This window comes from Talpa occidentalis, unplaced genomic scaffold, assembly GCF_014898055.3.
Source record: "Talpa occidentalis isolate TD23 unplaced genomic scaffold, MPIMG_talOcc4v2.1 talOcc4.8, whole genome shotgun sequence".
NCBI lineage: Eukaryota > Metazoa > Chordata > Mammalia > Eulipotyphla > Talpidae > Talpa > Talpa occidentalis.
Genome location: NW_023605194.1, coordinates 74,737,892 through 74,754,405, shown reverse-complemented (window position 1 = coordinate 74,754,405; position 16,514 = coordinate 74,737,892). Strand labels below are relative to the sequence as shown.

General features: G+C 56.4%; 1 protein-coding gene across 9 annotated transcripts in view; it reads right to left on the bottom strand.

Moving 5' to 3' along the window:
- Positions 1–2,205: 2,205 nt before the first annotated feature.
- Positions 2,206–16,514, bottom strand: part of PLEKHA6 (pleckstrin homology domain containing A6) — a 116,263-nt gene continuing 101,954 nt past the window's right edge. For 8 of the 9 annotated variants that reach the window (XM_054690452.1, XM_054690451.1, XM_054690448.1 and 5 more), the window contains 11 exons: positions 16,200–16,349; positions 15,363–15,458; positions 13,663–13,774; positions 12,997–13,136; positions 11,963–12,112; positions 10,598–10,709; positions 10,295–10,401; positions 9,433–9,609; positions 8,008–8,175; positions 7,798–7,931; positions 3,055–7,316 (listed from right to left, as the gene is read on the bottom strand). In XM_054690452.1, the coding sequence (XP_054546427.1) occupies positions 6,989–7,316; positions 7,798–7,931; positions 8,008–8,175; positions 9,433–9,609; positions 10,295–10,401; positions 10,598–10,709; positions 11,963–12,112; positions 12,997–13,136; positions 13,663–13,774; positions 15,363–15,458; positions 16,200–16,349 (1,674 nt within the window). In that variant the 3' untranslated portion in view covers positions 3,055–6,988. Of the gene's footprint in view, positions 2,247–2,871; positions 2,996–3,054; positions 7,317–7,797; positions 7,932–8,007; positions 8,176–9,432; positions 9,610–10,294; positions 10,402–10,597; positions 10,710–11,962; positions 12,113–12,996; positions 13,137–13,662; positions 13,775–15,362; positions 15,459–16,199; positions 16,350–16,514 lie in introns of those variants that run through there. The other variant, XM_054690450.1, reaches the window with a different exon arrangement.

Here is a 16,514-nt window from a genome sequence, read left to right as displayed (position 1 = left end):
CTAGGGAAAGAGGGAAGGGCGCAGGGCTGGGACCCAGAGGCAGCCACCCCAGTCTCCTCAAATCACTTGCCAATTCCATTCAGACATTGCACATTTCGAAAATAGATTTGCTTTTATAACAAAAGCATAAAATAGATCTGTCTTAAAATATGTCTTTCCTCTCCTCTTCTTTGGATCAAAGGCGTGGGGGCCGCAGCATGCGATTAGGAAGAGTGTGGAAAGTAAAGGAGAGGAAACAGGCCTGGACAGGAGTCTAGGAGAGGATCAGACCTCCAAACAAATATATATATTACATATACATCTAGAATGTGTATAATCATCATAAAACATATATTAAGGCATGTCAAGCAACATAAAGATCCAGCTTTATGAAATAAGAGATGAGAGGTGGTAGAGGGCAGATATCAATTCTTGGCATTTTACAGGTATTTCTAAAAAATCACTTAAAAAAAGGAGAGACAGACAAAAAAAAGGCAAAGGCATGGAAGGCCCTGAAATATCTGTTTCTGGTGGATGGAAAAAGTTTGGGGAGGGAAGAGGTTACCTGGGAGCCAATCCCACAGCTAGTCTGTGGGGGAAAAAGGGCAGATTTGGGGTGTTTGAGCTGCACTAAAGGGGGAAAATGGAGCCAACAGTCATGTTCAAAAAACCTGCTAGAAGTGAAGCTAAGTGGAAGCCCCCAGTCTGGTACCCCTCAGGAGCATTAGAATATCCTAAGCACCTAGAACAGTGCCTGGTACATAAAAGGTGCTCAATAAATATTTGTTGAATGAATTGTCATCTTTACTTGCATATGAACCAGTAACTGTCCCAGCCATGAAGGAGTGGAGAACTGACGGAAGATGAAGCCGCTGGTCTTGGGGCCACTGGAGGTCAGGCTGGAGTCTCCAGGTAGCAACTCTGGCAGAGAAGGCCTAAGGGCCAAGGTTTTAGCTTCACTCTCTCCTCTCTCCTCTCTGGCTACATTCATCTCAGGTGGGTGGAGGGGAGGAAGAATGAGCTTTGCTTCTGTCCCTCCCTGACCAGCCTCTCTTTTAGGTGGATGGAGGGAGAGCCACACTAGAAGGGAGTTTTGGGGGACAGCTCAACAGGTCCTCATCTTGGGTGCCAGGGATGCCGGGGGGGTCCTAGGTTCTTGCTTCTAAGCTTAAGCCTGCATCCCTCTTCCGGGGCACACTACCCACAGCACATTCAAGGAGAGGGGGAGGAGAACAAGTTGTGAAAATAGTTAGGAAAGGCCCCAAGGCTGACCACACCCTACACAAGACAGGTCTTACTCTCTGCCTCTGAGCCCAGAATGGGGAGGCAGACCCCAGATCCAGACCTGGAGCCATCTCCCCATCTGCCCTACTCACGTCCTCATGGGACACCTCCACCTGTGCACCTGGGGTGTGCTCAGGGAAGGGACCCCTCAGGCCCCGCTGCCCCGCAAGGAGGCAGGAGGCCAGGGCTGACAGTCCACTCTGCACTCGCACTAACCCGAGGTTCCACCTAGAAGCCAACCCAGCCTCTTCCCATCTTCTCCTGCTCAGCTCCCCTGCCGAAGTGTTCTGCTCCCTCTCCTCCCAGTCTCCTTGGATCCTCCTGGTCCCTGCCACCTTCTTGACCTGCTCTCGACGCTGCACAGACCCCCGCTCGGCTCTCTCCACAGCCAGCCCTGTCCTCTCGGGCTCCTCTCTTGTCCTCTTGTCTTTGGCTCAAGCAGGGTGGTCAGCCTCATGGACTCCAGGAGAGTACGCCTTAGCAGAGACGGGTTGGGGTGCTGGATAAGCTGGGGCGCTGGTCATGGTGCGGGGGTGGGGTGGGGTGGTGTCCTTTGTGTTAAGAGCGGCCAGAAAGGCAGAGCGGCATCTCCTCTGCCCCACTAGTCCTGACCTCGGGCCGTCCGGGGTGTGCTCCCCACCAGGGCGTCTTCTCTAAGTTCCAGTGGGGTCATCCCAACCCCAGCCGGACCTACACCTGGCCCCAGTGGCCCAGGCCTCAGGGGAAGGCTCTCTCTGTCCTGCCAGCTCAGGCTCTGGTCTAGGACCACATTTGAGGAGTGAAGGCTTCAGAGCCGGGCACATGGGTGCGTGGACACTGAGGTATCTGCTCTCCTCTTGGCAGAACCCCCTGGCCCCCAGCCCATTCCCAAGGGACCGTGGGGCAGGGGCCAGGGTGGGGATCCAGGGCCTCAGGTGGGCAGAGGAGGCTTCAGAACGTGGCTCTCTGGAGCTTCACAGCATTGGCCTCGGCCAGGGCTTGCACTAAAGAAAAGAGAAATGGGTAAGGAAGGGATTGCAGCAAGGGGCTGGGCCTCCCACCAGCCTTCCCCAGGAGAGAGTAGTCTTGTCTTATGAAAACCTTGAGGAAGCCCACCCACCCCCTCAGCCCCGAGAGAGGAGAGCAAAGGAACAGAAGACGCATTTCACTTGCCTGGCAGCGAGGGCGCTGCACTGGGGCGGGGCACGTGGCCTCTGCCTCTAGCTGTCCAATGTTATTTTAATTTACAATAAGGACTGGGAGAAACCAGGTCTAAGAGAAACAGTTTCTGGGGGCTTCTCAGGCAGGGCTGCTGGGTATCTCAGCAGATGAGAGGCCCGTGGGCTGGCAGGGGCAGGCCAGGGGCAGGGGCAGGGACAGGTGCAGATTCCGCATGGGCTGGCCCACTTGCTTCTGGAGAAGCAAAGCCCAAGGGCACTGCAGCCCAGGAAGCAGCTCTGCCCCGGGCTCCAGCCAGCACTGCCCGGGGCACGAGGCTCAAGCAGATGGGCGCGGGGCCAGCGGCACGGGGCGCAGGGGAGAAGCGGTGCCAATGCGAGGGTGTGGATGGCTCAATGGGGTGAGGAGGGCCCCACTGCCCGGGGATGAAATACAGTAGAAAGTGCTTACGTCAGCGCTCAGACCCGCATGGTATGGCTGCTGTCGGTGCCCCGGAGGGATTCAGACGACAGGGGGTTGGCTGGTGGAGTCGGGGAGGCGGGGGAGGTGGGAGGGCTTGGGGTGGCACATTGCACTGGAAACAGAAATGAACAGGGGAGTGAATCGGGTGGGTGGGCTGGGGGTAGCAAGGAGCTCGGGCGCCCAGAGCGCGGCGGGAGGCAAGCAGGAGGCGGCTAAGCTGGGGACTTGCCGAAGCAGAGGCGAAGCTGGCCTATTGCCCAGGCCCTGGAGGAGAGCGGCCGAGTGGGCCTGGCTGAGCCCCGGCTCTGTGGAGAGCCAGGGTGACCGTGGGGGGAGGCCTGGCATCCCTGGGCCTCAGGCTCCGTCCCATCTGCAACCCGGGAGTCGCAGACCTCTCCACTAGGGTGTGGATAGGGGTAGCACCTCCTCTAGGGCAGTATCAATAATGATAATGACCAATAGTTCGTAAAATCACACTAACCCACGTCACAGGCCCCATGTTGGGGTTGGATGCAGAGGTCACTGAGTTCATCAGGTCCATGAAAATGGCGGCTTCTAGGCCCAGAGTGAGTTCTGTTAACTCAGATGTGATCGAGGGTCTCAGAAATACCTTCTTTCCCCACTAGCAACTGAGATTCCCCTTCCATCAACCCAGTAAAGGCAGATTTCAACTACCCCCCCACAAAATCATCACCAGACTTAAAGTGGTGACATTCGAATTAATGAGATTTTACGCTATTATCATTATGATTCTGTTAGGGGGAAAGGATGTCCTGAGCTAATTCCATGCAGGCTTTGACCTGTTCTGTATCGGGGCTGCCCTGTAACAATTCCACGTGGAGAGCAGCGAAAGGGAAGGACAATGAGAAGGGCGTCGTGTTGTTTGGGCCAGCATGACAGTCTCCTGACCTGGCCACCTCAGTGCAGTGGGCAGGAGGCTGCCACAGGACGTCCTCTCAGCTCAGAGGAGCACCAGGCATCAGCCAGGCCACGCTGCGTTTCCACAGAGAGAGGCGTCCTGTCGTTGCACGCCCTGTTTCTTGCTTCCCATCCTACGCGGGACCTCACCACCTCTCCTGCCTTCCGTGCAGGAGAAAGGGTTTAGGGGTTCCCAAGGCTCGCAGGCAGACACCCACATCTGCACAAAAGACACGGAGCCCCACAAACGGCAGAGTGTCTGCCCATGACACACCACAGATGGTGCCTGGAAGCCGACGCCTTATCTTGACACTCAGGGCACACAACTCAGGCGTGTGCCCGCCCACATGACCACACATTTGAAACTTCCCAGATGGACACATCCCCTAAGCAGGGACTATCTCCAGAAAGCTGAATAGATTCACATCACACATGCAGTGACGTTCTTACAACTGACTCGTGAAGAGCTCCTTGGAGTCCAGTCACACTGATTTACGCACAATTCTAACAGGTATGACTTGCTGGGCTTCTAGCCCACGGGTGATCAGAAGCAGGACAGTGAGGAGACTGAGGGGCCTCTGACAGCTATAAGAAGACACAACTGGAGAGGACATCTTTTGTGAAAAGTAGACACACTAACAGCTGGGGAGCATTTCTGACAGACCGGTATTGATTAAGCCCCTAAAGGCATTCCTTCAACTGGAGGTCCCCCAAACCAGGGTATTTATAATAATCCTACATGAGCAAGTGCAAAAAAGATTCATGATGTCAAGCATAACCTCTTTGAGAAGACAGAGAAATACTAAATGTCTGGTGAGAACAGATCGATTATGTTAGTTCAGATGAATGTGTGCGATGGATGTGCAGGAGACACGTGATGTTACAAGTATGTGCTCTGCGGGCAGTCATCACATGTACTCACACTTATGAGACCGCATGCTCCCCCATTCTGCACACATAGATATAGAGTCACAAACATGGCAGCATCGACACTGTACGCAACATGTACTGAAAAACGGGACGTTATTCCCCAGATAGCAGAGAAAGCCCAGCACGTGTAAAACACTACCTCCACACGAATATCACACACTCACATGCACACACACCTACACTCTAACAGCTCACCAAATACCACAATGGGTTTCCACACAGCACCCCGCCCCACACCTCTGTATACGCACTCATATTAAACACATCCCTCTACCCACACCACACACTCAACGCACAAGAACATGTGTCTCCACAAACATTTCCTGATATGGACACTGCACGTGACACCAGGCCACATGTACAAACCTAGAGGTGCATCTTCCCACTCCTGCGCACTGGAGTCTGTACATGCCAGGTGTGTCGATCGACACCCCCACACTCATCCCTGACCACGCTCATCCCTTCCTGAGCTGTCCAGTCCACACTGGTCCCTGCCCACAATGCCCAGGCCACACGCCCACACTTGGGCGCTAACTCTCCATCCTGTGCCCGCCAGCCTGACCTGGTGACCTGTGCCCCCCGCTCCCATGCACACAGGTCTTGGGCGTGGACCATGCCCACGGTGCATGTGCCCTGGACAGTCCTTGCTGTGCCCGTGGAGCTGTGACTCTGGGAATCTGGCCAGGGGTGGCAGGGACAGTCGGCTAAGGCTGAGGTCTGGCCCTGCCACAGCCATTTTTTAAATAGTTGGGGTTTTGGCAAAGCAAGTTGACCATTTACACAGCACACAGACCCTGAAATGTAAGCCAGTGTGTATCGAGGGAGAAATCTGAGAGGCCAGGGTGGGTTTTGTTTCCATGGAACCTTTGGCCAGGGAGCTGCAGTGCAGAGCGCCAGGGGCTAGGGCAGGGGCAGAGGGAAGTTGCTCAGTGTTGTAGGCTCTGACCCTCAGAACAGGAAGCCGCCTTTTGCCCAGAGCATGTGGAATTTGATCTTTGAAAGGTTCAAGTTCATATTGCAGCTAAACTACAGGCAGGAGGTCAGACAGAGGCCTCCTGGGAGCTAAACTGGTTCTGCTGCCTCTGGCTGCAGGCGGGGGCGCTCAAGCCCATCCCTTCCCTTGCCCAGGCGAGCGTGCCTCTCTCTGAGGTAACTGCGGGCCTTTCCTTGGCCACCATCCAAGTGTCCGGAGCATCCTAACTGCCAGTAAGGCAGCGGAGGACGTACTTAAATCCCCTTTGTTACAGCCTAAACCCCTCTGGCTTCTGAACATATTCATATTTAGAAGTTAGGGAACCCACACATGGCCCCTATTTCTACTCTAGCTATTGCTGTTTCAACCAGTGCTCGGTCATCAAGACGTGGGCGCCGCCCTGGGCCGGCCCGCGGGGGTGGGCTCTTCCCAGCACCAGGCGCGGTGTGGGGGCTGCGTGCACGCCGACCCACTGCACGGGGATTTTGATTTGAATTTTCCAGATGAGGAAATGGAGCGTCAGGGAGCCAGAACAGGAGCCATCTCGAATCACCAACACCGGCAGCCACCCCTCCCACTCTGGGGGCTCCATTCTGTGCTCCCGACCTGATCGGTGGTTGCCCGACTCGCACTGCTTCTGCCCACGCCACCCCCAGTCTCTGCAAACCCAGCATCCGCCAGGCACCCCCATGGGGCATCTCCCTTGCCAGCCTGCAGAGCCCCTCTCCAGTCCTGAGGCTGAGGAAATATCTGGGGTCCCCACCGCATGAGGGGACCGGGTCTTTCCCCCACCTTCAGCCCTCCTGTCACACAGCTTCACTTTCATTCCTCCCCGATTTGGGGGTGGTACCCCAGGCGGAGTGGACGCTGACCCCCGTTACCCCGTGTCCACTCGGGACCTGCCCGCCACTCTGGTGTGAAATCAGAGCCTCGTGCTCACCCTTTTTTGCTTCTTAGTAGAACAGGGGTTTGGGTGAGTGGCCAAGGTGGTGACTGTCCCTCCACTTCTTGAACCACAGCACTTCCCTTTGTCCTCTTTCTATTTACACGCAGCAGGAGCGGGAAGCAAGAGGATGCCCTGGAACACCCGTCCTCTCCACAGCCTGTCCTCTCCACAACCGGCGACAACATGATCTTTTCCAGTCAGGCTCACTTCGGCCTTTTTTCTGGGCCTTTCCCCAACCTGCCCGGGGAGCGGCTCCCTGCCCTCGCACAACCACTGGCCATTCCTCCCTACAGCACCCAGAGGTCACTGTGGCTCTGGGCCTCTGGGTGTTCCTGGCTCTAGCTCCTCTGTGCCCTCCTTCCCTCCACCTGGCATGGTGCCTGGTGCTCAACAAATGCCCACTTGACCTCGAGGAACATCTCCCTGGCCTGTGCTCTGTCCTGGCCCCTGGAGCGCCGTGCCTCCTCCCCTGTACCTGCTAGCTGCTCTCCCTGGCAGAGCGAGGCCCAGCCCCTCTCACCAGACAGCATGCGGCCCCGACGGGAGGCCTCGGTCGCCAGGGCACAGGAGATTTCAATCCGCTTCTCCTGCTCCTGCAGCTGGCTCTCTGAGTCCTGGGGCACGTCCACAAGGTCCCCCTCGCCGATGGGCACCACGTTCTGCATGCTGAAGAGGCACAGACACACAGACATGGGGGAGGGGACAGGAGGGTCCAATTGGCTTGAGGGGGCCTGTGGTCTGAGGCTGGTGGGAGGCCAGGGGCCAGCGAGTGTGCAGGCTCTGGTTCCCAGCAAGGCTGTGCCCAGGGGTGAGTGGGACCCTGGCAAAACACGAGTTGGGACCCCTACCCTCAACACTTTAAAATCAATGACAAGTTTCAAGTGAACTTTTAGGGCAGCCTTGAAGGGGAAAGAAGTCACCAGCGGGGACCAGTCTGTTTGTCTTGACGACGGAAGTCCTGGGCCCAGCAGGTCCTTTTGTACCCAACGGCCTCATGACTGGCCCTGCCCAGTGCTGGGCTGGCCGCTGCCTTAGCCGCTGCCTCCACTTGCTCTCCACTGGGGAGGTTCAGGGCCCCCAGCGACAGGGGCCCAGGTGTCCTAGGTGCCAGGGTGGGCAGAGCCGTGGCGGTTCCCTGGCCTGTTACCTGGACTTGGCAATGAGAGTCTTAATCCTCTCCACCTTCTTCTGCTTCTCTTTCAACTCCTCAGGGCTCAGGGGCGCATCGGGTTCCAAGTCAATGTAGCGCTCGGGAATGAGGACTTTGTCTGGGGTGGAAAGCTGCAGAGGGACCGAGGTCACCGCCTCAGGCCCCTTCTGGGCTGCTTGCTCTCTGCCCCTCCTGGGCTCTGCTTACCTCCTTGTTGATGTCCACGTCATAGTGCTGGGGCTCAAGCTCCATCTTGCGCAGCCGGGCAATTTCTTCCCGCGGTGTCTCGTAGGCCTGCCCTCCAGGCTCCTCTGCCCGCAGGGCTGCCTCCAGGTTGGAGATGTCCACCTCGTGGATACTGCGGTGACGGCGCACCTAGGGCCAGGGCACTGTGAGCGTGCAGGGCTCCCCAGGCTGTCCTGGCCCTCCTGTGTGGTCACCACCGCCCCTGCCCACAAGCAACCGCCCTGCTGCTCCACTACCCCTGCTATGCGCCCCCACACCCCCAGAGACATCCTCTTCCATGCTGTGTGTCCAAAGTCTGACCCCCTGAAGGGGCCAGAGGTAAAGTATGATCAATATCTCTCATCGGTACTTGTCACTTCCCATCCTGCTGTATCCTGGATTCACATTCTGTGGCTGCTATTTGAGGCTGGTGAATCAGTACATTGAGTTCTAATTGTGACATTTTCTAGACATTCCAACCCACCACTAGAATATAAACTGTTTGAGGGCAGGATTCACGAATAGTAATTTTTCTGTATTTCTGAAATTGAGTGGAAAGAAAAATTAGGTACACATCTTAGATGCTAGGTCTGCACTTAGTAGCTGTGAAGTCCCAGAATCCCTAATTCCTTGTAACTTTGTTCCCCTGTCTCTAAAATAAGCATAAGAATTTCTGACTCAGCATTGTTGAAAAGGATTAGATGAGGTAACAAGAACAGGACTTGTGACTTGCACGGTGCCAGCCGTGCAAGTTGTTATGTGATCCTTGCTGCACCCAGGCTGATGCCAGACACACAGAAAGTGTGTTTGACATGAAGGTCATTTCTGGACAGTTTTGCCCTATCCTGTATTTGCTGGATAATAATAATGCCTTAATAATAATTAAGGCATTCCTTTTTTTGTGAATTTTTCTTGAAACACAAGAAAGGAAAGACTTGGGGCCTCCCTGGTGGCACAGGGGTTAAAGACAGCACTATCAAGCCATCACCAGCCACTGCAGCACGAGTTCCATCCCCGGCCAGGGAGGTGACCCACATGGCGCAGCAGACCTCTCCTGTCTCGCCCGCTGCTCCCCTCAGAAGTGTGTTTCAGTTACTCCTCCCCTTCTGTTCCCCAATCTGTCTCTGGTGAATCCTCTCACCATCCGCACCTCTGGACTGTGCCCCAGTTCTTGTATGCATAAATAAATAAATAAATAAATAAATAAATAAATAAATAAATCTTTTTCCTTTTTTAAAAAAGGAAAGACTTGTCACAGTACCTCCCTTCCCAGTGGGGGTGCCAGGTGGCATCCAGGTGCCCAGCTTGGGTCCTTCCCAGGCCCTCCCTCTTAGACACTTCTTCCCTCCCACCCCAACCTCCAACACTGGCCAAGCCTGGGGTGGGGGGGGGGGCGGAGGACTTTACCACTTTGTAGGTGGGCCGGGGGCTCGGATCAGGGGCCGGGCTGGCTGGGAGCTGCAGGCTTCTCCGCTTCTCCTTGATGGAACCGCTTTGGTGCCGCCGCATGCGGTCAATCTGCTCCTCCACGCTCATCTTGACCTTGCCCTCACCAGGGAACACGGCGCTCTTGGGGCGCTCCTGCTGCAGAGAGAGAACAGGACTCTGGCCTTTGCTCATGCCCCACTCAGCATTTTCATCTCCTTTTACCTTAAAATTTCCCTTCCCTGCAAAAGTACGTCCAAACCCTAACCCCCAGCACCTGTGAATGTAACCTTATTTGGAAATAGGATCTTTGCAGATGTAATTAAATTAAAGATCTCAAACAGATCATTTGGAATTACGGTGGATCCTAAATCTAACAGGGGGTGGCCCTCTAAGAGACAGAAAAAAACAAGACACGCAGAGTAGAGGGTGACACAGGCAGACAGATTGGGGTGACATGTCGACAAGCCAAAGAAGTCAGAGAAAAGCTAGGAGGGCGCGTGGAATGGGTGACCCCTTGAGCCTCCCGAAGGGACCAAGCAAGCTGGCACCTTGATTTTGGACTTCTGGCCTCCAAACTGTGAGCAAATAAGCTTCTGTTGTTTTGAGTCTCCAAGTTCATGGTATTTGTTAGTTTTTTAGCAGGGCTAGGAGTCGAATGCACATTTGACATTGGTCCTGCTGCATTTGCATTTCCCTCAGGAGCACGAGGATACTTTGGTTAAATGTTTTCATATCTCCATCGTGCACACGTTCCTGTCCCTCTGCCTTCCTCCTCCAGCTGTGGGCGAGCAGAGTCCCAGCTCAGGCCCTACAAGCCCATGGCACTGCAGGGAATGCTCACCCGGGAAGACAGCCCGTTGGGGAGCCCGTTGGTGCTCCTCCTCAGCACACTGGAGGAGGTCACGTCATCGTCAGTGGGTGACTTGGTCCGAGGGGGCACAATGCCAACTGCAAAGAGACAGAGTAGCCACCAGCCTCATGCCCAGCAGGAAGGCAGGGAGAGGGGGCTGTATCCCTCAGAGGCTCAGTCCCCCTCTGCAGAGCTGGACACATGGGCTGGGGACACACTCTCTGGGTATGGAGCACCCCTCTGGGCTCCTCTCTGACCCAGAGTCTCACAAGAGGAGGAAGGGACAGGAAGTACCTTTGTTGAGCGCAGCCTGCTTCTCCAGCTCCACCTCTTGCCTGGTGGGCATGAGGCTGATGTCTCTAGAGGTGTCCAGGGGTGAGGCCTGGTGGGAGTCTTTCTTGCTTTGCTGGGGAGGAATGGTGAGAAGATGGCTGATGCTAGAGTGGCCACAGGGAGTTTGGCCCCCGGTGACATTTCTTTGGTTCAAGCTGGTCAGAGTGCAAACCCTTGAAAATACTGGACGGAAAGCTGTGTGCCAGGTGGGCAGTGGGTAAGGGTGTAGAGGAGCCTCTCACCCTGTCCCCGTCAGGTTGGCCCAAACCAGCCATTGTGGGGAGGGAGGGCTCGGGCCTCCAGGAGGCCCTCAGCTAAGGCCCATCCTTAGTGGCACAGCCCTGCTGGGAGTGAGAGTTAAGGAGTGGCCAGAGGAGGGGTTCCCGGTCAGCAATCTCTGAGGATTCTGTTGGGATTCCGCCCAGGACTTGAGCAAAAGAGCCAGGATTCTGAGGAGGAGGAAAAGGCACTTAGCTTGTGGGCTCGAACACCATGAGACCGGAAGGGACCTCGGATGCCACCTGAGCCCCACCCCCAGCACCTGTGCAGTTGAAAACTCTAGGTCTCAGTGAGGGCAACAAAGAGAGAAAAGACGGGGCTGGAAGTCAGAACTTCAGTGGCAGCCCAGTCGCAGGGCTGGGTAACTTCTGTCTCGTTCCTTCCTTGTATGTTGGAGGAAACGGAGGCTGCTCCACCCTCCTCTCTGAGCAAACGGTCAGGGGTCACACAAATGACCAGTAGCTGAATCGAGATGAGAACGTGGGTTTCCCAATTTTAGGCACAGGACTCTACTCACCACACACATCTAATTGCCCCTCTCCTGGACCTGGGTTAAGGGTCCAGGCAGGAGAAGCCAGAAGAGGGGAGAAAAGGCCCAAATCCCTCCAGGGATAGATGAGCCCCAAAGAAGACGGTGGCCAGGCAGAGACAGAGTGCGCGTGGGAGGACTGGGGTGCGAGCTGGCAGGAGCAGGCAGACTGGAGTGGCATGGGGGACTGTGGGGGGGTCACTTGATTTCCATGTCTGGTCAAGCTGGGAGGGAGTGGGGCGCAACCCACCACCTACAGGGGCCGCCCATGAGCCTAGGCATGGAGGGGGCATTTCCCCAAGTCCACGGAGCGCAGCAGGGAAGCGAGCCTGTGTTTGCGCCACGAGAGCCCTTTTCCTTATCTTAGAGCCCAGCTCGGCAGAGGGCGCCAAGAAATTGAACTGTGGAAAATTAATATTGGAATGGAAAGTGATTCAGTGCCCTGCCTGGCACCCTAGCCTGGCCCTTGGCCCCCTGCCCTCCAGCCCTGCCCTCCAGGACCCAAGGGTGCTGGGTACCTGACCCCTGGCTGTCTCGCCACTGCGGTGCCAGGAAGGGGAGTTGGGGTATGGCCAGAAGCGGCTCTCGCTAGGGAGTGGAGGCACAGTTGGAGGAGACTCCAGGGGGACGTAGGCTTTGGGAAGGGGAGGCCTTGGTGGGCCAGGTTCCTGAGGCAGAGAGAAGCCAGAGCACATTAGGAGGAACAAGAGCAGCCACTGTGAGAGCAGGAGAAAAGAGTGTTAGCAGGACGCAGACGACAACATCGCTGGCGGCCCCGACGCCCGCCCTTGACCCTCCAACTCCAGAGCTGACCTCCTGCCTGGCCCCTCCACTGGGCCCCTCCTGCGCAGTTCCCCACACTCCCCACTCTCCTTCCAGCTCTCCTCACTGCCTCGGCATCACACGGGCACGCTCCCACCCCTGCACGTGGCTTCTGCCGGCCCCGCCTGCACCGCTGCCTGGCGCCTGACTCCCTCTGGTGTGTGATGGCCAGGGCGGGTTCCCTGGGCCATCTCTGGACCTTCGGGGCAGTCGGGGTCTGAACCACTGGTCCGGCATGAGACACGCACTGCCACATTCCAGAGGCCAGTCTCCTCCTCAGACTCGGCCTTGGCTCCCCGGGTGCTAAGCTGAGTGCAGGGCTTTGGGCGTGCCTGGGCCTCTTGAGAGCCTCGCGCCATCCACGCCCACAGAAAAGCCTCAGTAAGCACCTGTGCTGACCGACTAGGAAGCTGCTCCTCACCCCAACCCTCAACCGTTTCACCCTGAACAATCCTGGGCTTAAATTCCTAGGGAGCTGGTGTCAGGCTGACCACCCCAGCTAGGGAGGAGACATCCCCGAAAGGCAGACAAAGATGGTGGGCAGAGATGAGAGCAGGTAAAGGAGGACTATGGGGGAGGGCACTGCCCTGGGTGTATCAGTGACCACCTGAGATAGCCACGCCCGGACTGGGGCCTCCGGGAAGAGATGGGCACAGAAGAGTGCAGCCCCTGGCACACGGGGACCCGTCTCCTCCCCACACCTACCTTCTACTCCGTTTTCTCAGCTTACCTCATTGGAACCAGGTTTGGTGGGAGAACCCTGGGAGCCAGACACTAGTGAGAAGGGGCTCAGGGGGCTGGTGAGACTGGCGGAGCTGAGTGGGCTGGCAGGGCTGTTGGAGCTGTAGCTGGCTGAGGGGCCAAGTCCTCCTGGGGGCAAACAGAGAGGACAGCAGTGAGGGCACAGCAAGGGAGGGCCTGGCATAGGGGTGGTGCTGTGGGTGGAGGCAGCAGGAGACGGCCTGGGATGTGGGAGGGTTTAGTGTCTCAGGGCCAGCTGGGCCTGCTGAAGGGACTTGGGCTATAGGCTGCTGTTGAGAGGCAAGCTGGGCTGAGAAGAGAAATGACACTCTTCACCCAGGTGTCAAATACCAAAGCCAGCCCAAGGCCCTGGAGCTAAAGGATGATATAAGATCACTAGGGAGCTCAGGTGGCACATGGCTTCAGGGATCGCTTCTGGAAGGGATTCTAGCGTGTGGGGTCACGAGCATCTCTGAATGGTATATCAGGTATATTCTAGCAGGGAAGGGGGTCCTCTCTATCATCACAGGCCTTGGGAAGGTTCTGGTATCTAGAAAGTCCTGACTGGCTCTGAGCTGGTGTGGGATGGAGGCGAGAGATACCAGAGCATTTCCGGTGAGGCCAGAGCTCAGAAGGCTGATGAGGAGGCACCCACCTCTGTGCTTTGCCGTGTCTGTGCCCCGGGATGGGTTATTCTTCCTCAGCCCCTCCATGGCATCCTGGATCCTCCAGATCTCCTTCTGGATTTGCCGGTTGAGTGCCTCATTCTGCAACAGCCACAGAACAGGTCAGAGGACATGGCTGCTGTCCAGCCTTCTCCCTACATCCCTTTGGATCAGCAGTAGGAAAAACCTTGTGTGCATGTGTGGGTGCAAGCACACTACCCCCCCCCCACACACCCCCATACACAATACAACCCTTCAGCACCATCTTTCCATGGGCAGCCTCTGCGTTCCCCAGGGGAGAGCAGAGCTGCCTGGAGCCAATGTCCCTCTAGGGGGCTTCATGAAGCCTGTGTCCAGGAGTGAGGGCATCCAGTTTACCATTTTTCCTGACACCCAGCCAGCCTCTCTGTAATGCCCACCCCCTCAACATGCCTAAATATTCACAATTACATTCAACTACAGCATCTACTCTTTAAAAACCAAGAGCTGCTGTTTATTTGTAACCCCTCTACTGGGCTTAGTGTTTTGCATACACTCATTCATTCCAGCTACACAACTCAAGAAAATAAGCACAGGGCCTCCCTGGTGGCGCAAGGGGTTCAGCACAGCACTGTGAAGCCGTCAGCAGGCTCTACAGCACGAGTTGGATCCCGGGCTGGCCAGGGAGCTGACCCACATGGTACAGCAGACCTCTCCTGTCTCACCCGCTGCTCCCCTCAGCAGTGTATTTCAGTCAGTCTGCCTGTTCTGCTCCCCATTCAGTTTCTGGTGAATCCTCTCACCCCCTGCAACACCTCTGGCCTGTACCCCAGTTCCTGTATGCATAAATGAATAAATCTTTTTTTTTTTTTTAAAAATCACAGTAGCCATGTCCGCTTCCAAGATGAGGCAACTTGGGCCCAAGTCTCTCTGCTAGTAAGTAGGCAACACTGTCTGCAAAGGGGCCTGTGCCTCTCAAAGGCCGGCGCTGGAGCAGGCAGGCATGGGCTGCTTCCTGAAGGGCTTGAGCCCAAAGTAAGTCTTGCTCACAGGTCACAGCAGCATCCGGGTCCTCTGAACACAAGGGCCTTCGCCTCACCTACCTGACCAGCTGCTAGGCGGAAGTTAAGTTTTGTTACTCAGGAAGGCATTGGGGAAACCAGGGTGTTAGTTTTGTCAGAAAGACATGGCTTGCAAAGCTGGCTAGAGAGGAGACAGCTGGCAGAGCAGAGACAGAGGGAGGGAGTGAATGCAAGCAGCCCAGATCAGTGTTCAGCCTCCTGCCGCCAGGGGGAGCTTTCTAGCTCATCTTAGAAGGGAAAGCTGTGTGATCTCAAATTCCCCAGTGGATTGCTCCCACACTGCCCACTCTTCTGATGTCATGAGACCCACTTATTTTTGTACATCTGTGAAGTCCTTTCTGTCCTAAAACACCTTAGGGCTGACCTAAGCCTTCTGTGCTTTGACTTTAGCCCCGTCCCCATGATCTGAGGGAATGAAGAAGCCACATTATCTTCATCCTGAAACTTAGAATCTACTTTCAGCGGCCCCACCTTGTCCTTGGTCACAGATTCCACTCCTCATCTTAATTCCTCAGGTCTTTGATGCAAGAAAGGAAGCCACTCTGCTCTCTTGGGGCTGAAAAGTCAAGGGGAGGCCTCAGGAGCCTCACAGGCCTGGACCCCCACTTCTGTTCAGGGACCACCTTCACCTGATTGTCCAAATTGAGCTGCTCCCAGAGGTCATCATGCAGGGCAGAGACCTCGGCCTCCAGGTTCTCGTACTCTGTGGTGCTGTGGGCCAGGGCCTGCAGGGGGGGGACACAGAGAGACTTACCATCCCACACTCCTCCTCAACTTTGCTACTGGGCCTGAGGCCTGAGGCCTGGGAGGGAGCTCCTGGTCTGAGGAGGGAGGAGGACACAGGGACACATTCAGCTGACCTCAAACACTGGCCTTTCAAGAGGTGCAACAGCTAGTCCTGCTGCAAAACAGCCCTGTCCGGATGTGGGGAGAGGCCCAAGGGATGTTATCCTCCACACTCTTGTTCGCCCTGGTGCCAGAAAGCAAAGGGCAAAAAGGAAAGAGCCAGGGGGAGGGGGGTGCCTGCTCTCTGGAGGCTGGAGCACATTTCCTGGGGCTTCTGCCGCTGCTCTCCAGGGGAGCCACCAGGCTGGAGCCTGCATCAGGGGCCGCCCTGTGCCCATCGGGAAGTAACCAGGGCAGTGGCATTTGTTGGTGTCCTGGTTCTCCAGGGAAGAGGACAGAGGTGGGCAGCACAGCTGTTAGGGCAGCCAAGGAGATAAGCAGCCCAGGACTTCCCCATTTTGAGCAAGCCCCTGCAGGGGAGCTGTAGGAAAAAAGCTGGGGGCCTGGGGGGAGCCTCAGCGCGTGAGCAGAACAGCTTGTGCCCCTTTGTAAGGCTGCATTCAGGACTTTGGTTAGGCCCCTCCTGAGCAGAGACCCCTTGCCCCCCCTTCAGAGGAGACTCTGGATTCGGGAGCACAAGCTGGGGGGTGCTCTCCTGCCGCTGTGCCCCCAGCGGGTACCGTGGTCGCCTGTGACAGCTCCACTCGGATGTCGATGAGCTGGTTCTGCAGGGACTCCTTCTTGTGCAGCAGCTTCTCGGGGTAGGCAGGCTGGCTCCCGAACATCTCCAGCTCCTGGTGGGTCCCCATCAAGGCGCTCTCCAGGCTCTCCTGAGACAGGCAGGGAGATGGCTAGGCACAGTCCCAGACCTCCTCGAGGGAGTCTCAGGCCTGACCCCCAGGGGTTCAAGCAGGTACTGAGAGGAGGCTGCCTCCACCCTGGCCGAGGTTCTCAGGACAGCCTCAGGGCAGGTGGGAGGTTAGGGGAGACAACGA